Source organism: Mercurialis annua, linkage group LG3, assembly GCF_937616625.2.
Source record: "Mercurialis annua linkage group LG3, ddMerAnnu1.2, whole genome shotgun sequence".
Classification (NCBI taxonomy): Eukaryota; Viridiplantae; Streptophyta; class Magnoliopsida; order Malpighiales; family Euphorbiaceae; genus Mercurialis; species Mercurialis annua.
Genome location: NC_065572.1, coordinates 58,409,223 through 58,431,934, shown reverse-complemented (window position 1 = coordinate 58,431,934; position 22,712 = coordinate 58,409,223). Strand labels below are relative to the sequence as shown.

General features: G+C 33.4%; 3 protein-coding genes across 3 annotated transcripts; 2 read left to right on the top strand and 1 right to left on the bottom strand.

The window, feature by feature from the left end:
* The first annotated feature begins 706 nt into the window (after positions 1-706).
* On the top strand, positions 707-4,579 carry LOC126675154 (cationic amino acid transporter 1-like). The gene is made up of 3 exons (XM_050369755.1): positions 707-1,224; positions 2,916-3,578; positions 3,735-4,579. The coding sequence occupies exons 1-3, from the start codon at positions 807-809 to the stop codon at positions 4,493-4,495; spliced, it is 1,842 nt and encodes a 613-aa protein (XP_050225712.1). The 5' UTR covers positions 707-806; the 3' UTR covers positions 4,496-4,579.
* Positions 4,580-6,464: 1,885 nt separating this feature from the next.
* On the top strand, positions 6,465-10,578 carry LOC126671570 (LRR repeats and ubiquitin-like domain-containing protein At2g30105). The gene is made up of 10 exons (XM_050365353.2): positions 6,465-6,655; positions 6,728-6,822; positions 7,470-7,631; positions 7,930-8,040; positions 8,139-8,239; positions 8,901-9,038; positions 9,248-9,296; positions 9,794-9,859; positions 10,065-10,184; positions 10,269-10,578. Exons 1-10 carry the CDS (start codon positions 6,502-6,504, stop codon positions 10,377-10,379), a joined length of 1,107 nt encoding a protein of 368 aa, XP_050221310.1. The 5' UTR covers positions 6,465-6,501; the 3' UTR covers positions 10,380-10,578.
* A 120-nt stretch (positions 10,579-10,698) lies between these two features.
* Positions 10,699-16,647, bottom strand: LOC126672741 (ubiquitin-activating enzyme E1 1-like). The gene is made up of 7 exons (XM_056105268.1): positions 16,550-16,647; positions 15,980-16,338; positions 15,085-15,302; positions 13,685-14,479; positions 12,586-13,454; positions 12,042-12,474; positions 10,699-11,506 (listed from the first exon to the last, which is right to left on the bottom strand). Exons 2-7 carry the CDS (start codon positions 16,320-16,322, stop codon positions 10,910-10,912), a joined length of 3,255 nt encoding a protein of 1,084 aa, XP_055961243.1. The 5' UTR covers positions 16,323-16,338; positions 16,550-16,647; the 3' UTR covers positions 10,699-10,909.
* Between the last annotated feature and the right edge of the window lie 6,065 nt (positions 16,648-22,712).

Here is a 22,712-nt window from a genome sequence, read left to right as displayed (position 1 = left end):
ATTATCTCTAATAATATGTACTAATGGCTGAATTTCGGAATCAATATATCATTTATACATGAAGTACTTCTTTATCAAGTCGTAATTATTCAAGGAGGATATTCCTTATTAATAATGCAGTCGTATATTGTTTTCAGTCGTTTTCTTGCTTCATTTTTTCTGGGCTAACCAATTAAAAAATATTTATTTTTTGATTTTTTTTAATTATGGCTAGATGTTTTTAAAACATTTATTTTGATCTAATTTTCGACTATTAAATTTTAATTGTAGTCAAATATTTACTGTTTTTTTTTAAGAAAGCCATATTTTCAACTACTATTGATAGGTATTTTTCGATTGAAAAGTTAAGTTTGGTCATGAATTAAAAGATTAAAATAAACTTAACTTTTATTTGATAAAAATGATTAGAACCGTAATTAATTGTTTGAAACCGAAACCCCCAATTTCGGTTTTAAAAATATTAAAGCGGCCTGAAATTGCTCTCATTTTTATTTCTGTCCAATCTAAACACATTGTAAAATTTAACAGATTTAGATTGAAACTGACTGAGCCAGTTCACAGTTCAATTTGGCCAGTGTTCTTTACAAAAGATAACAGTAGAATACAATAATTAAAAAGAATCATATTCGAATTTGTCAATATCAAAATTTCTATAATTAAGAAAATAAAAATTGTCATTATCAATTTCATCAAATTTTCTTGTTCCCACTTCAAGAGAACATATCCCTCACTTTTCTTATTTCCTTATAAAAAAAACATAAACCCTCCCTCACTTCCACACTCAACTGTACATACACAATCTTCTCATGGCCGGCGCCGTTGCCGGAGTAGAAAATGAAGGAATCAGGCGAAGAACATGCTCATGTTCAAAGAACGATTTTCTCCCAGAAGAGTCATTTCAAAGCTGGGGAAATTACATGAAAGCGCTTAGAGAAACTCCGAAACGGCTCAAGGATCGCCTCTTGACTCGCTCTCTCGACTCGATCGAGCTCCACGAAATGAAAGCTCGGAGCGAGCACGAGATGAAGAAGCACCTGACGTGGTGGGATCTGATGTGGTTCGGTATAGGGAATGTTATCGGGTCCGGAATATTTGTTCTTACGGGACTGGAAGCTCGGGACCATGCAGGACCTGCTATTATATTGTCTTACGTTGTTTCTGGTGTTTCTGCTATGCTTTCTGTCTTCTGTTACACTGAATTTGCTGTTGAAATTCCTGTTGCAGGTATGTTTTTTATTATTTTTGTTTTAATTAACTTGGATTTGAGAATTATCAACAATAAATAGATTAAATTGATATTATGCATTTAGTTTTGTAGATTGTGTAATTTGAAATATCACACTATTGAAATGGAGATTTTTTTAATTTAATTGAAAACAGATATTGTTTCGTTCATTCATAAAAAGAGAATTTACGATATAGAATACTAGATGAAAAAAATTATATTATGATTTTTTGTATCTAATTGGAATTTATATTTTATTTATAGACATTCAACCAAATAAATTATTCGTCATTAATATAAACTCGTACAAATTATAATATATTTTTATTGTCTTAGTTAAGTTTTTTTTGTTAATTTGTAGTTTATAGTGATTATTTGACTTAAAAAAATCTGGTTTACATGGAATATGATATAACGTAAAATTAATTTAGTTATTATTTTAGTAGATTACGCATCTTGTTATAAGACTCAGAGGCAGACAAATTGAGTTGACTACTAATAGTTTGATGATAGCAATAGGAAAGCAAATCAAGAAACTATGTTTATCTACACTTCGCAATAATTAATGACAATTAATGACTTATCTTCCATTTTGATTTCAAGTCTAAACTCTCAAAAATTAAGGCTTAATGGCAAAAAAAAACCAAACCTTTACGACTTGTTGCAATTATATCCAAACCTTTTAATTTTTGCAATAATATCCAAATTGCATTATTTTGTTGTAATAATATCCAAATTGCACTTTTTATGTGAATTTTCTTGAATTTTTTGCAATTTTTTGGGACTTTTACTATATTATTATACTTCAAAACATAATAATAGTCTAATATCTTAATTGAAAACAACAAATTTAGCCATCAATTTGACTATTATTGCTACAAAAAATGCAATTTGGATATTATTGCAACAAAAAAATGCAATTTGGATATTATTACAAAAATTAAAAGGTTTGGATATAATTGCAATAAGTCGTAAAGGTTTGGGTTTTTTTACCATTAGGCCAAAAATTAACCCAAAATTTGACATTTACACTTTAAGACTGCATTGCCATGCCCCAAATGGATTTACCTAAAAATAAATAATGATGTAATTTTTAATATTTTTAAAATTTGATAATTTGTTTTTATTGTATTATTTTAATATATATAATTAAAATAATATTTATGGATCCATAGTATAACAATAGTGGATTACATTGACCTTTCCACATCGACGGCCTGCAAAATTATAGTACAAGCTTTGTAAAGATCTATTTTGTCATAGTAGGGCTACATTTATCATCTAGTTATATTTTATGCAACCTATCTTTTTTAATTATTTAGTTTATGATGGGTTATTTATAAAGCAAGTATTCAAACTTTAGTTAGTGTGTCAAATTGATATGAACTTCAATTTGTATTTTTTTCATTAGTTTAAATCATATTATATTTATGAAATCATTATATAATCATACCAAACTATATACCAACATGACAATATATCATATAGTATAATTTATTATTATCTCTAACGACACGTAAATGTCCACTTTTGTTAAATTAGGATTGTTAAGGATCCGATTGTAAGACTTTTCGACGAAGAGTTTTTTATATCAAGTGAAATAACTATAATTTACCGAAAATTTGAATTTGTTAAGTGAGATTTCAACAATAGTTCTACTATGATCTTTAACATTTCCGTCCGATTTCAGGTGGATCATTTGCTTACTTAAGAGTAGAGCTTGGCGATTTCATGGCCTTCATTGCAGCCGGTAACATCCTCCTCGAATACGTAATAGGCGGAGCTGCAGTAGCTCGATCATGGACATCATATTTCGCAACTCTCTGCAACCACGATCCCGATGATTTCCGCATCATCGCACACAGTCTCCCCGATGACTATAGCCATCTAGACCCTATCTCAGTCGGGGTTACTGCAATCATATGTCTCCTTGCAGTTCTTAGCACGAAAGGCTCTTCGCGATTCAATTACATTGCCTCCATTCTTCACGTTATCACCATTCTCTTCATCATCATCGCGGGCCTAACTCAAGCCAATATTAAAAATTATACCCCGTTTGCACCTTACGAGGCGCGTGGTATTTTCGTGGCATCGGCTGTTGTTTTCTTTGCGTATGTTGGATTTGATGCGATTTCTACAATGGCGGAAGAAACTGTGAATCCAGCTCGAGATGTTCCGATAGGACTTGTCGGTTCGATGACGATAGTTGCTTTCGTGTACTGTCTATTAGCAGCGGTTTTGTGCCTTATGGTTCCGACTAATAAGATCGATGGCGATGCTGCATTTTCGGTTGCGTTTGAATATGTTGGAATGAATTGGGCTAAGTATATAGTCGCTTTTGGTGCGTTACAAGGTATTATAAAGCCTCGTCGTCTGAAATAAAAATTAAATTTTTGATATCAAAATGAAATATTGAGTGAAAATTTAGTACCATTTAAATTTTTAAGCTCTCATGTTGTACTATATAATTAATCATTCTCATTTACTAATCAAGCCATAATTCTAACAGGTATGACTACTGCATTGCTAGTGGGAGCAGTAGGTCAGGCTCGGTATCTAACCCACATTGCTCGAACCCATATGATGCCGCCGTGGCTAGCTCATGTCGACGCAAGGACGGGAACTCCTGTTCATGCCACAGTTGTTATGATTGTCGCTACCGCCATTGTCGCATTCTTCACGAAAATGGACATTCTCGCAAATCTACTCTCAATTTCCACTCTCTTCATCTTCATGCTCGTGGCCATCGCGCTACTAGTTCGTCGATACTACGTTTCTGGCGTAACCACGAAAGCCAATCACGTAAAGCTCGTCGTTTGTCTCGCGCTAATACTCGGTTCGTCCATTGCTACGGCTGTTAACTGGGCGCTCGGAGGCGACGAGTGGACCGGGTATGTGATAACGGTGTTGATATGGCTATTTGCTACTTCGGGACTTAAGTTTCTTGTTCCGCAAGCAAGAGACCCTAAACTATGGGGTGTTCCGTTGGTGCCGTGGCTGCCTTCGGCTTCGATTCTTATAAATATTTTTCTGTTGGGATCGATAGACGGCGCGTCGTTTGGTAGATTTGGAATATGGACTGGTGTGTTATTGGTGTATTACTTGCTGTTCGGGTTACATGCTTCTTATGACACGGCAAAGGAATCTGCAGAGCCAAGAGAAGGGAAATGGAAGAAATTGGAAGAAGGGTTTGTTGTGTCTTCTCAGTCTACTTCTATTGTTGATCAAAAGGGTGATACTAATGATTCTATAAATAATACAATTGGGTAAGGTAAATTCATGTTGTAATGAGTTCTTGTGTATATGATATAGTACAATGAATTGAAAAATATATTAAAGTTGTGTTATTCAGAATTATGAGATTCAGAATTATGAGATTTTAGAATAAATTTCAATACATGTTAAAAAAATGAAAGGGTATCCTGATCTGCTAGGTTAATGATTGACTCAAAAGTAATTCCAAATGAAATCACAAATTTTAGTGTGATTTGCAATTACAATACGAATTTTAAAACTTTACGATATCAATTACCAACTCTCATTTTGGGCAAATTGGATATATATTTTTCGTCGCTAATTCTCTTTGGCCGGTTTGTCCGCATTCAATCACCGGTTCAACTGCCGGTTTGTCTGGTTCGACTGAAATTCTGATTTTTTTGCTATTTTAGAACCGGACCACTTACCTGATCCCGGTTCGACCAGTCGATCCTGTCCGATTTTTAAAACACTGCTATTAACATGAACAAACTTCAATTTTAATTTTTTTTTAAATATTTTCAATCTAATTTTGATGATGTATCCATTTAAATTAAAATATTTTTTGTGTCTTTAATCTGATTATAATCACGTAAACTAGTATTTACTTTTAAATAAAATATATATCTTATTAATATTTGTCAACGTGATAAAATTTTTAAATTAAATGGTCAGATAAATAATAAAATTTTGTATAAGATAAATGTTAAAATTTAGGGATTCTTACAAAAATATCTAAAATTTTAAAAATATTAACAAAATTATATGTAGACTTTTTTAATATTAAATAAAAATTACATCAATATTACACTATCGTATACTAAAAATTAAACTAACAATATATTAAAATTATACTAATTAGGGGTGGGCATGGACCGGTTAACCGGTCCATGAGGGCAATTTGTAAACCGGTCCATTGTAATACGGTTTTTAAAATTAAAAACCTAAACCTAAAATTTTAAACGGTTAACCGGTAAATCGGTTAACCATAAAAAACGGTTCGGTTTTTCGGTTTTACGGTTTTTAACCATATAACCATTAGAAAAATTAAAGACAAAAAAGATAAAATTTTAATTCTATTTGATTTTTTAGCAAACAAAAAAAAAACTATAGAAATTCAAATTATATTAAAAATATAAATCTAAACTATCTTATAAATAGTTAAGTCAATGCAAATATTTAAAACTATTATTATTTATAAATAATTTATGAGTAATATTAAAGCTAGGTTTGTATTTTTTTGAATTGTTTGTGGTGTTGTTCACGTCCACTTTCTACTATTTATATACTTAAATATTCCTATTTCTGTTAAGTAAATATTTTAATAAGGAAAACAAATTTCTATTAAAATATTTTCATATATAAATTCTCCTAAAATATATAAATATTCCTAAATAAAATATATGTCAATATATTTTTATAATTAGATTTTATTGTGTATATTATAAAATCCATATTATTTTACAGATCATAAAATATATCTTATTAATTATTAAAAATATATGAATATATATATAAACCGGTTAACCGATTAACCACGGTTTTTAGAAATCCAAAACCTAAACCTAAACCATTAACCATGAAAACTAAAAATCAAAACCTAAACCTAAACCGTTGGACCGGTTAACCACATTTTCCGATTCGGGTTTCCGGTTTCGGTTCGGTTAATCGGTTTGACCGGTTTTTTTGCCCACCCCTAATACTAATAGTAAATAAATTTTCTGGTTCACTACCAACTATAGTGAAAATACATATAAAAAGAATATACTATATGTTATCAACTAGAAAATATATAGAAAAAATTATTTTAATATATCAAAAATATACTGAAATTATACCGATATTAAACCAAATAGTACTATTTTCAAATTTTTTGGTTCATAGTTTTGATGTATCAACATTATACACCCCATATTTTATAATTAATTTTTTATATTGGTATTTTTTGTAAATAGTTTTAAGTCAGTCGTTATTTTTCATTTCCAAAAATAACTATAATCAGAAACAGTAAAAGAAAGAAAATGGAGGAGAAAAATTCAGTAAAGCTAACAGTGAAATTCAGCGGAAGATCAATACCCATATCAATCTCTTCAAATTCGACAATCAAAGATCTGAAATCCCTTCTCCAACCCCTCACCAATGTTCTTCCCCGTGGCCAGAAGCTCATCTTCAAAGGTCTCTATTTTTTTTAATTTCAAGAAACCATAATTAACTCATTTCCTTTAATTTCTTTGATAATTGTTGCAGGCACGGTGTTGGATGACGCCAAGACAGTGGCGCAATCAGCGCTCACTAATGGAGCCAGGATCATGCTCATTGCCTCCCAGGGTTTGCACCAAGGGGTATATTCTCCTTTCTATTGGATAAATTATAGGGATCTTTGCTATTTTAGTGTCGGAACTTTTATTTCGTTTAAATTAGTGTTTCGACTTTTTATATTGCTAATAAGGTTGGATGTAAATTTTAAATTGTCTGATTTGTTTTGCTATTTTGATGCCATATAGGAATATGTATCATATGTATACACTATTAATGTTATTTTGCCAGTATAACACTAAAATTTAAGCAAAAATGAACCTTGTGTTTGTTTTCTTAGCATACCGATGAAAATAGATTTAAATACTCTAGGTAGCACGGACACGAGACACAGACACAGCGAAACGATGTATTTTTAAGGTTTCTTTTGTAAAAATGAAGTTTTATGTCTGAAATGTTAAGTGTCCGAAACATTTCTGAAACAGGACACGTTGATTGAATGAAGTGTTCGTGAAATGCTTATTCTTAAAAAGTTGAAACACTAATTGATAAGAAACAAAAATCCAGATTCTGATAGCAGTGTAATTTTTTCTGTTTTTTTATGTATCTCCTTTTTCGGAAAATTAAGTTTGACAGCTTGTTGTTCTTTAACGAGTTTTGTATAATATGATTATGACATGCTAAATTAGTTCAAAATGGGAAAATATTGATATAAAATATTGGGGTTAAACAGGATGGCCCTATTCTTGAAGATGCTAAGCCTCGTCCTATTTCAAGGGCTAATGTAACTAATGATAAAACGGTGAATCCAAAGGCTGAAGTTTCTATTGAAAAGTTTCATTTGGATCGATGGAAGCTTACAGGAATTATTCCATTGGCTGAATCCAACTTAAAGGTATTAAACCTAATCTTTCTTGATTGTATTTTTGAGTTCCTACATCTACATTTCCCTGATTTTCAGATATTGTTTACTGTTTTGGTTTCTTTGCATTTTGTTGTATTGTTGGATTAGGAACTGTCAATTTTGAACAGGTTAGGAATAGATAGTTCAGATAGACCATTGTTTAATTTTAATGTGGAGCAGCTAAATGGCTAACCTTTCTGTCCTTGCTCTTGATAATTCCTTCGTCGCTGATTACTATCTTTGTTTTGGATAACATATTCTAAGTATTGAGGTTACTTGAATTTGCAAGTTGCTACCAAATGAAGTGTGGGCTTGTGGACTTTCAACAAGAGTTCTTGATGTCAGTAACAACCACATTCAAGAAATACCAACCAAAATTAGCTGTTTAAGTTCTATGCAGGTAAATGGAATTACGCTTTTACTTTTACGTACTGGTTTTCAAGCTCCTCTTGTACTCTTTGTGGGTGAATACAAAATTCTTGTCTAACATATTTGCAGAAACTTATCCTGAATGGAAATGACCTCTCAGATGATTCTATTCAGTGGAAAGCACTTTGCACTTTAAAGCATCTGACACAACTTTTTTTGAGCCAAAACCTGTAAGCAGCTACTAGCATTTACAATGAACAGCCTAAATCATTTGTGCTGCATCTACTTTCGTGCTTCCATTGCAGAATTCTGTATATGCTGATGTTCCGTGCAAAATTTGTTGGAGAGTTGTGTGTAATTTAGCCAGTTCCTAACATTGGAGAGTAAGGCAGTGTTGTGCATGAATTTGCAAATCTTATGTCGGCAAACAGTGGACAAAAGCTCTTCAGTGAGACTTTTCAAGAAACTAGGGCTGCATAAATAAGTTCTAAAAATAAGGTTAACTCATTTCAAATCAGAAATTGACAAAGATATAATTAGAATGAAGATTCTTCTATAGTTTAAGTAGGTATGATGAACATAACCTTTGATTTTTATGGATACTATTGGAGTATATCACTGGGAACTTAGTATAAGAATTATAAAAAAACTTGAATTGAAAATATTAAGCTTTGGGGCAGAGAAAAGAAAATAATTTATTAGTTTCTTATTTTATGGTTTAAAATGCAATCCACGTCTTAAAATTTTGGTACATCCGGTGTTAGCTGTCAAACACAGTTGAAAAGATGGATTGTATTTATTGTAGATTATTTCTCTTGAACTTGGAAGTGAGGCTTAGTTGATGTTACTTGAGTATTATAAATGGTGAATAACATAGCATGATGAACGCAGTTTATCGGCATTGCCATCTGAATTGGGTGCTCTGAGGTCTTTGAGGCAACTTCATGTCTCGAACAACAAGTTGAACTGTCTCCCAGTTGAAATTGGACTCCTTACTCAGCTGGAGGTTTTGAAAGCCAATAATAACAGGTATTGTGCATATAGTGGTCATCATGAAACTATATGTGATACAACCTTCATTATGTAATACTTGCTCTTATACTGAATTTGTTCAATTTGATGCATAGAGTAATCCAGAACATTCATAAAACTTTAAACAAGTAAATGTCGGTGAAGGTGTTTATGTCGTCTTTGGTTTTCTTTTGGTGCCTGCTTTACGCGCTGCTCTTTTGATTCAGGATATGCACCCTTCCTACATCTATTGGGGACTGTATTTCTCTTTTTGAGGTAGGATTTCATCTTCCTTTAAAATTTCGCCTAATGACTCGGCAAATCTACATGTTTGGCACTTTTATCAATTTTAAACAAATTTTCTAATTCTATGAATTATATCTTGATTTTAAGAATTTTATTTCACTTGCAGTCAAGTCCATCTAATTGAATGAATTGAGCTAATTTTGCTCACATGATAGACATTAAGTATTTGACTATAATAAACAAGTTCGCCTAATTTAATAAAAACTAGATAAAGATAAGAAACAATGATTATTCAATAATTGTCATGTGAGCAAAATTAGGATCAATTGATTAAAATAAAATCTTTCAAGTTTGTCTATAATTGACAAAGTTAAAAGTTTTAGTTAGAATTGCAACAATTTTGGATTATCTGCAGGGCTTAAAATTTTCATAACACTGAATAATTTATACAATGTACTCCTAATTTGCACTTTTTTCCCTTCGTTGTAGTTTGATTAATGTCTTGACCAAGTTTTTTCGTGGTCTAGGTTGATCTTTCATATAATCTTCTGACAGATTTGCCAGAATCATTTGGCAATTTGCGTAAATTAAAGGTTTCTACTTCATTCTTATTTCTAATTCATTTGTTCCGCCATTTGAGTATCGAGTTACTAATACAATCATAATATTCCAACCAATTACGATATCACCTAGCAAGAGATCAATGACAGTGTCCCAAGGAATCGTTCATTATTTTAACTTTGCAAGAATATGCCATTCAGTGACGATATAAACTTGTAATTTCCTAATTTAACGCAGACTCTACAGCTCGGCAACAATGGATTGAAGTCTCTCCCTCCCACACTATTCAAGATGTGCCTGCAACTCTCGACACTGGATCTCCATAACACAGAAATCACAATGGATATGCTTCGACGGGTAATATCTTCTTCTCTGCCTGTGTTATTTCCTATTGGATCGGTCTGTATAACATAATAATAATTACTTAATTTCTTTTTATAGTTTGAAGGTTGGGAATGTTTTGATGACCGCCGTCGTTTAAAGCTCCAGAAACAACTAGATTTCCGAGTTGCGGGCTCTGATGGATTTGATGAGGGTGCTGATATATTTTGATTGTCTGATTCTGTAATGTATATTTGGCAGGAGCGAGATTTGTTGGGACGGAGATATTTTCTACAATAATGGATATTTTTATCCAATTGCTGATAAAGTCAGATTTTGGATTGAAGTAGTTCTGAGCTGTTGGATTTCATCTACCACTGTAACAGTTAACAATAGTAACACAAACAATTGAAAGCTGCTACCAGGCTAATCTCATACTATACAATACATGATAATTATTCAAAAGCAAATTTCTCGAAAACTAATATCACTGGCGAGAATAACAAAAATAAGGATACATTAATTAAAGTCTTAGTGTACCGGATAAATATTTTATTCGAACGTCACAAGAAAATTCATTAGAAATCGCAATGGTGGCAATGTAAAGCCGCCAATTTGTAACACTAGTTCATATGTATACACAATTATTAGAATTTTTTAAAATTTGGAGAAGTGTTCATATTTTGTTATCATAGATACAACATGATAAGACGGTGCTGTCTGATCAAAAAGAGGAGTCACCTAAATGAAACTCTTACAACTCAGCGGTAGTATATTGATACTAGAGGAATGTCGATATCATTGTCCTCATCGTCCTCGCAAGCGACGACAACATCAAAATGTCGTCGATTTGGAGGCAATTCTAGTTTTGCCACATCCCGAGCCAGATCGACCATCTTCATATCCATCCTTTCTTTGTGATTAGGGTACATAGTATTACAAAGCAGGCAACTGCCGCAGGAAATGCTGTAGGCATTTAGTCCTTTCTCCTTTAGCCATTCAAAAAGTTCCCGCAGAGTAGGATTGCCTCGTAGAATCCACCTGTCCCAAACAGTCCAGCTCATGTCTCGGTGCTTGATAGTCTTAGGTGGGACTGGCTCAGCCATAGAGAACAAAGGGAGTGCTAGATTAGCGAATGTATTCCGGTAGTCTTCCACCTTGTGCCCTCCATCGAGAACCTTGTATAGCTCCAAGCAAACAAGACCTGTCGCCATAGCTGTGGATGTCGCAATTGCAGGGATGATCCTTCCTGCAATAAACTTGGCTTTCAGCTTGTCAACTTCAGGAATGCTGTAGTTTCTTGCCCTCATGTTGGCAAGCCCGGCAATCAGATCCATATGGAAGTTCGTATCATCATCCTGTACTTCCACAAATAATTCAGAGTTATAATGTCATATCTTAAAAAATAAGGGCCTACTGCATGAAACTTGATCTGCTTAAAACAAATGGGAGACATCAGTAACGCCTAGGGGTGTGCAAAAACTGAACCAAATTGAGCAACTGAACCTAACCGACAAATTCAATTGTGAAAATATAAAATTCAGTTCACTTTCAGTACAAACTGGAAACTAAACCAAGCCAACCAACCGAACAGAGCCGAACCAAAAGACTTGTTCAGTTTGGTTTGAACTTTATTAAATTATACTATTAAACTTGGTTTGGTTTGATTTTGAAAATAAATATATACCAATTCGAATCGAATGTACAATCTTATTGTTAAACACTCTACTTCAGTACACAATATTTTCTGAAAATGCAACAACAAGAGTGACGTTGAGTACCATATAACTGTGATTAGTTGATGATATAATAATATTTAGTCAAGCAGAATGATCAATCAACAATTTGCAATGCGAAAAGATACAGATTGCATAATGAAGCTGTCAAGAGTACCTTCTCAAACTGAATCGGTTTCATCCTGTATCCGGGTGACAGATTCTTCCTGCACTGTTCTAATTTTGCGATTAGCTCATTGATAACTGCTCCATCATCTGCAGATGCAGTAGAAAGACTGGTAGCCTTATCATCCGTCACAATTTTAGCATCTTTTTTTGGCTCAAAATCTATAACCATCACCTTCTCAACAGCCTCAGCAAACAGCTTAGGATTCTTGACCCATTCGGGAACTGGTATGCCGAAAGCCTCTGCTCGTAGTATAGATGCTGACATGACAAAACTGAGGTGACTGGGATCGGAAGTTGAGAACTTAAGTGGATGAGGATAACGCTTTGGGGCTGACCAGAATGGAGTGCCAGTATTTGATAAAGCATCTTCAGGAAATGAATAAATCAACTGCTTCACACGATTAGTAAAATAATCTTCAAACCTGATAACAAAAACAGTATGATGTCAAATGTCAAAACAATGAAGTGATAACCTAAAAAAAGAACATGTTCAATGATCATTAGGTTAACAAAAAATCAAATCAAGGGAATACTTTAAGCGAGCCCATGTAATGCAATCCTGGAATGTCTCACATTTTTCCTTGTCCAGACACTCAACAACATGTTCTAAGGTATCCCTTGCCTGAGGATCAGCAGTATTCGCCAAACTAGCAGTATATTCAACTGGGTTAGATAAATATGCATTCACTTCCGCTGGAGTTTTCTCAAACAAACCCTCAAACTCGGAGCGAGCCCAGGTCAAGCAGTGGTCAATGTTGTGAGGGAACGAGTGGAGAGTGCACATGGGTGCTTGCTTCTCCGGTGGGTCTCTAGAGGCACCATAATTTTCAGTCAGGTGAGGAATGACCATCTGAGTGTTGCACTTAGCACCCAGGGTTCCAGACTCAAGAAGTGGCTTCTGGAAATATAAGCATCTCTGATCAACATATAATCTTGCATTAACATTGTCTAAAGCATTTATAACAACAGTTAAATTCTCCCAGAATACATCATCAAAGACAGTCTCAGTTTCAGGGCTGACACGGTTCTGCAATGCTTCTATATTCATTGAAGGATTTATTGATGAAGCAGCAGAAGCAGCAACCATGGATTTGGCCTGCCCAATGTTCCAATCACGGAAAAGAAACTGCCTACTTAGATTACTCTTCTCGATTATATCATCATCGGTTATAGTCAGCTTTCCTTGTTTACAACAAGAAACCCCCATTAATGCTAAATTCTTCAAGAATTCACAGCCCAATGCACCAGATCCTACAACAAACGTATTGGCATTTTCTAGTTTCTTCTGGAGCTTTAATCCAAAAACTGAAATCTGTGCATCATAGCGACTATTCAATGGTTGCAAATCATGGGGATCCAAATTCTCTGTGGGGAGCGACTCCACTGAGTCAAAATATAAAAACTGCAACATCAGGCAGAAAGAAAAGTTAGTCACAAAATGAAGCAATCAAATTGATGCTCAGCAATTGGGGCTGAAGAGGAAGGGAAGGATGGAATATGAAAATAGAAAATATGGACTTTACTTGGACCGTCGTCAACAGGGTGGGGTGAGGTTGAGGAAGGAAGAAAGAAAGAAATTAAAACTAAAAAAGAGGCTGATGGGTTGTGGGGAACGGAAAAGAAACTGCTGACCTGAAAGAGAGGATGGAACTTCCCAGAACATGCTTTGACAACCTCTTGTCCAACAATACCACCAAACATAGCAGCCATTGGATTAAGTACAGCCCTGGCTCCGAAAGCAAAGTGACGCAAAAGTTTTGAATTGATGTCTTCAACTCTTTTATCTCCCAAGCGTTCATTAATGTTATTGACCATAGATATGAGCTTCTGAGCATCCTCCTCTGAACCAGCAACAGGAAAACGACCTGACTCGGACAAGAACTTATCCAGAGCTTGAAATGCTAGGTGCAGAAGAGATGGCCTATCATACTTGGAAAAATCAGTCAAAAGAAAATCTCCAGGGTCTTCAAGTGCTTGCCGCAGTGGCTTAAAGTTCAAGACTTTAGGTAGTTTCACCTGTGTGACAATACCACCTTTCTTATAGGTACCAAAGTTTGTGGTGTCCTCATCAAGAGTAAATGAATATGGCCTAGCATTTCTAATTTTCCTTGGTTTTCCATCATTAAGCTCAGTCATTCCATGGATTTCAGAGAACATAACAAGATCTCCATCCTGAAATTCAAGCCTCTCATCATCCACACATGATACTATAGCAGGATTGTCGTTACTAATGGATGCAACTATCCCTGTGTGTGGTTCCTCTCCGTCGACATCAAAAACAGTGAATTCAGGTCCAAAGTCACAAAACACAGAACCAAAAAGTCCTCTAACTTCAGCCTTAATGAAAGAGATAGGAGGCTGATGACTATGGCAATAGTCATCAAATTCAATGGCTTTATCAAGATTGATATCAGTAAAGACAACAGCCTGTAGGGCAGAATTTAACCGAAAAGAGAATTAAGTCGAGCATAATGCGTAGAAAATATACAGAAATAAGATTGAGGACAAACACTCTTAAAAAGTGAGTTGCAAAAATAAAATGGAACATAATACATGTCCTTTAATGATTTTATTCTTCCCCAACAAGTGCGGGCAAAAATAGAACAGGGAAAGAAAATTAAATGCACTACTTGTACAGCAATAACAATTTATTCACTCATGTTGGATAACATAAGTTTTATCAGTACGTTCAACATGTTGTTCAAATATGTCAAATAAGCCAAAAAAAAACAAATATTTGAAAAAAGAGAGAATTAATCAACAAAATTATCACCTTAAATGTGCACATGGTCACGCACTCCAATATAATAACCTTAATTAACATTTTAAAAAATTAAAATCAATCATTCAGATTGAATTTAATCAAATTAAACACATGTACGATGAAATTCAGTAGCATATCCAGCCATGAATTAGTAGTAGCCAACCATGATATATGATCCATTTATTGTACAAGTTTCACAGAAAGAGAGAAAAATAACTCTTAAACATAGACGCGCAGCAAGAGATTTAAAAAGAGAAGATGGAATAACCTGGAAATCAGAAAGTTTTTCTTTTGTCAATTCCACAGTTAAAGAAGAAACAACCACTGCATTATTGAGTTCCTGCAACTTCTGAACAGAAGCTAATGCCCGGTTCTTGCCAACGTCATTCTCAGAAAAAATGAAATTACTGGACAAATCCCACAGCTCCACTACTCCTTGATCATGCAATGTCACAGACTTGACCCCAGCAAGAATGAGATTTTTAGCTGCAGCAGGGACAGACACGAAGATGTGTGTGTATTACATAAGATAGCAGGACACAGGGACATTAGAAATTGAATAAGACCAATTACTAAATAGCACTCTTCCAGGTTCTAATCCTGACCAACTCTCCTTTCCTCTCAATCATACACAAAAAGAGAAACAATAATGCCAATAATTAAGGGAAAGAGTTCCACTGACCAAACCAACAACTGTTTTTAGAAAGTCTAGAAGTACAAGAACTTGATTCAACTAAAATTTAGTTAGTCAATTCTCATGTTTAAAAACGACGAAGTTGCTAGAATTCTTTCTTCAACCTAAAAAGAGAAGATAATACTTAAAATGGGATGAAATGAAGGGAAAAACAACTTGATTTTTTGCATGAAAAGTTACTCGATATCTTGGACATGACATAGTATAAATAATGTCTACAGTGCATTTGAAGATCCAAAATTATAAGACCTAAATTAAATGAAACTCGACAGTCAATAAAATAAACAAACAAAAGAAGGCATCAAAAATTACATTTTATTGAATTGTTTGTTGCAAATGATTAATTACATGTATATTATTTCAAATATACATATCACACAATCAATCGGTCGCAAATGCACTAAAAAACACATATCATCATGAAAAATAATTCCAAATAAAAAATAAAACAAATTAATTCACAAATTACCAATCTCGGCACCAAGACCCTGCAGGCCAGAAACAAGAACATTAGAAGCAAAAAGCCGGCGCATAGTCTCCCGGCCATAAACAGCAAGTTGCCGGCTGTGCAGATCCTCATCAATATCATGCTGATTCTGCGCCATGTCACCACTCCCAGGTGCCATTATCACACCACTACTGCTGCTGCTGTTACCGTTATTTTCCGCCGTTGACTCTAAGAGAACAGAACTGATCTGATGCTTCTTATTGATAGCAGTTACGATCACTGCAGGGGCGGGCGTGGGGCAGTCGTCGGGTTTCGCTTCGGCTTCTTGTTGTTGATCGTTTACAGGTCGCTTCTTAGGAAGCATAAAGTGAAGTAAGAAACTGCCAAACAAGCCACAGAAACCTATTGATATCAATACAATTGAAAAGAATTTAGTGGAGTTAGAATTAGAATTCATTTTGTTTTACAGTGATAAACCCTAACCCTAGCTTATTTTGATCACAAGCAGAGCTGTTAAGCAAAAGCAAAAATTATGATATAATTAATCAAATGAGTGCTCAGCTTAAGAATGAAAGAACGAAGGAAACGTACCGATTAGGACTACTGGATTAAGAAAAGGAGGAAGAAGACGAAGATTAGTATCAGATTGATTCTGTTTTTTTTTTCTTTGAGGAGAGTTTTTAATCAACAAAGGTTCATATTGGCCCTTGATATTTGGACAAAAACACCCTTTAAATAGTCGTTTTGGACAAAAACACCCTCAAAATAGACATTTTGTCTCGTTTTACTCCTTCAGTTCCAAATGGTCCAACAATTTATTTTCACCTCAGCTTCAATTGCTGGTTTCGTGCCATGTAATATCTCGTACTTATCCAATGTGAATTCCGACTGGTTTATGTCTTGTTTGTCGGAATGTGTTTGTTTCCAAATTGTAAATTTTTATTTATTGTGTGTAGGGGTGATGCTTTGGATGTTTAAAATGTATTTCATAATGTTTCGCTGTTTTTTTTGGTTTGGGATCTAATTTTATTCATTTTAATCGTAAAACTATGAGTTTTGTATATATCCGCAGCCAAACAATCGTCTATTTGGAGAAGGCGATTTTTCTGGGGGTGAATTTTTGGACCAATAGATTAGATAATCTAATAGATGATCATCAAGCATAAACTTCTACATATAGGAGCTCATGCTAAAAGCACAATTGTGCCATTTTTATTATTGATTGTTTTCTCTAACTTAATTTTCACCATAGAGTAGAGACATTATATTTAAAAAATAAAACCACTAAACACTTTCAAATTGATAATCAAATATTTATACTGTGAGAAATCTTGCATGCATCGAAGATTGAACATTTTTCTTCTCTAACTTGCTTCAAAGAGTTTTCAAGTACAAAATTGACGATATCTTTCTAATACTTCAATCGAAGTGTTCCACTTTTTTTAGGAGAGTGATCTAAGGTATTTAGATTAAACTTTCATTCTTAGTTTTGTATAATTGATGTGTTTCGCGATTATGGATATTTTAAGTAATTTTGTGATGTTGGTGAGTTTGAGATATGCTTCAATCAAGTTGGGAATGTGATTGCATGTAAAGAAATTGACGATTGATTGATTATTATTGATGGGTTCGGGCTTCTCGACGACGTTTAGCCTGCAAAAGAAGATAGATGGCTGATCGGATGGATTGTCTGATTAGCTCTCTAATGCTTAAGTCAGTTTAGGCTTAAGGGAGAATAATTATATTTGTTATAAATTTTGTGTTTTAGGCATACCTCAAACTCCTAGTAGTAGTGAGGAAGTATCTTGTATATTCTAAATAGGAAAGGAATTCCTATTTAACATAAGCATCCAAATAGGAAAAGGATTCCTACTTGACGTGTAAGTCTATTTAGGAATGAGTCTCCTAAATAGGATTATACTTCTTGATTAGGAATGTGATTCCTAAAAGAATTATATTTCCTATTCTTCTAGAAGATGGATCTTCTAGAATCTCCTTTATTATCGGTATTGAATAGGCGAATCCCACAAGATTCGGTTCATAATATTATGATTTCCATCATTAGCGCCCCCGCAAGTAAGCTAATGTTTAGATATTTATGCCTTATTTGATTTTTAGCTTTTCCTTGTTGAATTTGTTTTCATATTTGGCGAGTCCTCTGTAATAACCCTAATTTTCAAAATATGGAATTTTTGAAAATGCGGTGAATCGAAAATTAGCGGCGGTAGAGTACCGGCTTAGAAATTAATTTTTCGGTGTTTAATGCATGTGATTGATTTATTTGTGATTTTAGATTAATTATTTAAATGTTTACGTGTGCATGGCTACGTAAATCGATTTATTGTGCATGGGTGGCATTTTTGTAATTTTCGGCCATTAAATGATAAAATCGATTTAAATAATTAAAACGTTAAAAAAAAAATTATAAATATATTTGCTCAAGATTTGATCTTATAAGAGATTAATTTAGTTCGGAAACGTTTTTCGAGAAAGATTTTACGGAACTTCGAAAACCGTAAAAATAATTAATTAAGCTAGATTAGCTTAACTTGGAGCAAAAGCAATTGGTGGAGAGTTGACACATGGTGAGACACTTGGCATGATGCATGTAGTATAGGCTATGACTAATGGTGGTTCTAATGATTGAGATTAAAAAAGGCAACTTAGACCCCACAACTTTTCAACCTAAAATGCTATAATTGGAAATTTTCTTTTCTCCATTTTCTTAGGAGTAAAAAGAATTGCTAGAGAAAAACCAAAAGTCCCTTTCTTCCTCTAATCTTGTAGCCGAACCAAACCCTAGGAAGAAAACAAACTCCATTAATTTTTTTTAACTCAAGCTTTTAAAAGGTAAGAATAAAAGCTTCTTTAAGTGATTTCTTTGTGAACTTCTTGATGGGGTATTTTTCTTTTTAAAGTTTTGTGCTTGAGTGGGAGGTTTTATTCAAAGTTGTTAAAAGATGATTTTTCTTTCAAAATATGGGTTTTTAAGAGGATCAAATTTATGGGTGTTGTTCATTTTTGGAAATTTTCGGTTTTAACAAAAATTTTGGTTTAAGAGTTTAAAACTTGCATGCAATCATGGATTGTGGTTTTAGAGGGTGGAATAAAACTTGGGTAAGGATTGGTTTTGAAAAATTTAAAATTTTTAAGGTAGTTATGCTTTAAATTTTCTAAATATAACAAGTTTTATTAGCTAAGCTTAAAAAGCTGGAAATAAATATTTTTGGGTGTTAAAGGTTGATTCTTGAGGAAAAAAAATTAAGTATTTTAAAAGAAAAATTAAAGGGTTAAATTTGTGATGTTTATGAACCGAATATTTTCAATATTCATGAAGTAGGATTTTAAAATTTCATGTTTTAAATGTGGTATATTGCTTAAGAAAAATTGGTGGTTTTAAAGTTTAAAGTGTGGAAATTTAATATTTTTTTTATGAAACCGAAAACAATGAGATTAAAAAAAATAAAAAAAATAATAATAATAATTATGAGATAAATTATTTTGGGGTTAAAATTTGTTATGTGGGTGAATATATGTGGAATGTAGTTGAGATTTTAAAATGGAGATTTTTGGGCATTTTATTTGAAATTGCCGAATTATTTTATGATTTCTTTTCCATTGTTATTTTGATATGCTTATTAGAAATTTTGCATGTTATCTAGGTTGTATTAGATGATAATTTGAAATGTGATTTATGATAGAAATTTATGTAATGTGTTAGTGGGATTTTGATTTGGCCGAATGTATAATTTCAATATTTCATGAATAATTTGTGAAAATTTATTAATGGGTATTTGTTGAAATTATATGTATGTGATTTACATGTTAAATTTGAATATTGTTGGTATGAATTATGCAAGATAAATAATGTTGTTAGTGAATTTCGAAACAAATTAATGTGAGAAAACTTTTATAAGAAAAGTTCAATTGTTTTAAAGAGAAAATGAATTTTATTTTTAAGGCTTGCTACGGGTTTCGGAGCAACCACTCCCATTCCCTAGCGCCGGTCTCGATCCGGGAATCGGGTCGTGACAATGGTGGTATCAGAGCAATGGTCGATTAATTGGGCCATTGTGTGAAAAAGTGATTTTTTATTTTTGAAAAGAGAATCGAAAATTTTTGTAAAGTGAAAAATTGTGATTTTATTTTCGATGTGCGAATCGAAAATTTCAATAATGTGGCGTGATGTAAAAAGTTGAGTTGATTATCGAGTTCCTAGGAAGGAATGAGTATCCCTAGGAAATCTATTGCAGCAAAATAGAAAATCGATGTCATGTCTTGACTAAGTTATCGTTTTTCAAAATTCTATTCCGTAGCATTCCCTAGGAATTGAATTGGTGATGTTGTGATGAAACGATAATGTGATTTTGTGATTGATTGCAATTATGTGATTTAATACTTGAGAATGTGATTTGGTGATTAATTGCAATTGTAGGATGTGATAATTGGGAATGTAGTTTTGTGAATATTTGCAATTACGTGATTGATAATTGAGATTTGATTGGGTTATTGAAACCGAAAAATTTATGGTGTAATTGCTATGTGAAAAATGTGCAAAGTGAGTATGTGATTTAATTTTTTTTGCGTGGTGTAATTGGTTGAACCGAGATGTTTTCGATGGTGTGAAAATTGTGACTATGTGTGTTTAATGTGCACGGGATTTACATGGGTTTTATTTTGTGACAGTATGTCTAGATTTTCGGATAACATGTCACAAGGGAATCGGTATGTTGCGGATGCCGGATCGGTCAACGTGAATGTAGAGCAATTTTTAAGAAGCGTGACCCCGGAAACCGCAAATGCTGAAATTGGTAACAACGTTAATGGAAATGGCTTTCAATCGGTATCGGTTGGGTTGCAACCACCGAACCCTAGCTTTAGAGCCGATTGGTTCACCAAGGGAGTGGACAAGTTTAAAGAGGCTAAGATGAATGCTATTGAGGCTAAGGAAAGAGTTGCCGAAGCTTTAGATGAGGTGGCTAGAACCGAGAGCCGTGAGAGGTATAGGTTTGTGTTGTTGGGTGGTTATCTTGATACTTTGACTAGGGGAAGCAAATCGGTTCAAGAGTACATGGAGGAATTCATGAGGTTTAATTCGGCGGTACCGGATTTGATGATGAATACGGATGATGTTCATTCCCGTTTCATTTACGGTTTAGGTGATGAGTTTTATGGATTGTTGAATGAGAGGGCGAGGCCACTTCCGTACTTATACGGACGTGCATTAGCATTAGAGGAGTATATGTTAGCCCGAGGAACACCACCGCAAGCGTATTTTTATCCCTATACCGAGAATCCTATTTTTGGAGTGATGATACCCGATGATGAGGAGCAAGAGGAGGATCCGGAAGAAGACCCGGAGGAGGATCCCGAGGAGTATGTTCCGTTGGATTAGGAGTGAGATTTAGATCTCGGGAGTAGCGACAGGTATTCTTTAAGATTAAGTTTCGTTTTAAGTTTAAAAGTTAGATAATTGGTAAGTGAAAAATGATAGTATGATAAAATGAATAGAAAATAAAATAAAATGAAACATGAATGAAAAGATAAAACGGAAGTAGTAAAATATATTTACTCAACAAATTAGTAGTTGGAGTAATATAGTATATAAAAAAATATGTTTAACGTAGAAAGGAGGAGTATAAAAAAAATATATGGAGTATAAATCGGTTGTAGAGTGAAATGTGAATTTTGTGGTGAATAAATACAATAATGGAATAAGATAAAGAGAAAATGGCAATAGAAATCATAAGAGAAATTTGAGATTAAGAAAATCTTAATTATTCTCGGAGTACAAATCCAAAAGTAACTTACGAAAATTTTTCTATGAAATTTTAAAGTTTGTATTTTAAAACGGTATAGCAAGCTCGGACCCAACATAAAAGTATTTGGCATGCATGTAAAATTTTGAAAATGCATAAAGATAATATTTACATTCATCATGAAAATAAGTTTAAAAGAGAAAAAAATGCAACTCCTTGATAGTGAGAGCCGTCATTATCCCGAGCTACGGTTATATTAGAAGTTATGAACGAAAATTTTATGTTTTCAAGAAAATGTTGTGTTGGCCAAATTTTTATAAAAAGTTGTAAAAAAAATTTAAAGTGAGTAAAAACGGACAAGTACTCCCGGAAATAATAAAAATTTTGTATAGATAAATTTTTTATTTTGGTTTAGTATGTTAAATTCTAAAAAAAAATTTGAATAATGAGAATGGGTTATCCTAAAAAAAATATACATATATGATTTGAGAAATTAATAAAAAGAAATTTGAAAGTCTATAGAAAAATAAAATGAAAGGTAATAGAAGATAAATTAATATAGACATTGTGTGGTTATCCTAAGTGAATGTAGGATAAATTGGTAGTTAAGAGATAACTAAAAGTTAGTTACACTTAACTATAGAAATTCCATGAAAATATTAAGTTATGGAGTAGACGTTATTTTGTTGGTATGCTTAAGTTAAGACTAAGTGTAGTCTTAGCAAGTGTGTTTCGATATGTGAGAAATTCCGTAAAGAAAATGTTGTGGTGTGAAAGGTAAGGTTACCTTTGAATCGGAAAAAGTTCCGAGTTACGGAAATAGTAAAGAAAAGTATAAGGTGTTTGAAAGTTGAAAAGAAAAAGGATTATGAAAATTCGAGGACGAATTTTTATAAGGGGGGAGTGAATGTAATAACCCTAATTTTCAAAATATGGAATTTTTGAAAATGGTGAATCGGAAATTAGCGGCGGTAGAGTACCGGCTTAGAAATTAA

Excerpts from the sequence above, each read along its gene's own strand:
- LOC126675154 (XM_050369755.1), top strand. The coding sequence starts at position 807 with ATGGCCGGCGCCGTTGCCGGAGTAGAAAATGAAGGAATCAGGCGAAGA. Across the intron at positions 1,225-2,915 it reads TGTTGAAATTCCTGTTGCAG|GTGGATCATTTGCTTACTTA; the intron begins GTATGTTTTTTA and ends GTCCGATTTCAG. Across the intron at positions 3,579-3,734 it reads CGCTTTTGGTGCGTTACAAG|GTATGACTACTGCATTGCTA; the intron begins GTATTATAAAGC and ends TAATTCTAACAG.
- LOC126671570 (XM_050365353.2), top strand. The coding sequence starts at position 6,502 with ATGGAGGAGAAAAATTCAGTAAAGCTAACAGTGAAATTCAGCGGAAGA. Across the intron at positions 9,297-9,793 it reads ACTGTATTTCTCTTTTTGAG|GTTGATCTTTCATATAATCT; the intron begins GTAGGATTTCAT and ends TTCGTGGTCTAG. Across the intron at positions 9,860-10,064 it reads GCAATTTGCGTAAATTAAAG|ACTCTACAGCTCGGCAACAA; the intron begins GTTTCTACTTCA and ends AATTTAACGCAG.
- LOC126672741 (XM_056105268.1), bottom strand. The coding sequence starts at position 16,322 with ATGCTTCCTAAGAAGCGACCTGTAAACGATCAACAACAAGAAGCCGAA. Across the intron at positions 14,480-15,084 it reads AAAAACTTTCTGATTTCCAG|GCTGTTGTCTTTACTGATAT; the intron begins GTTATTCCATCT and ends TCTGCCCTACAG. Across the intron at positions 13,455-13,684 it reads AGTTCCATCCTCTCTTTCAG|TTTTTATATTTTGACTCAGT; the intron begins GTCAGCAGTTTC and ends CTGATGTTGCAG.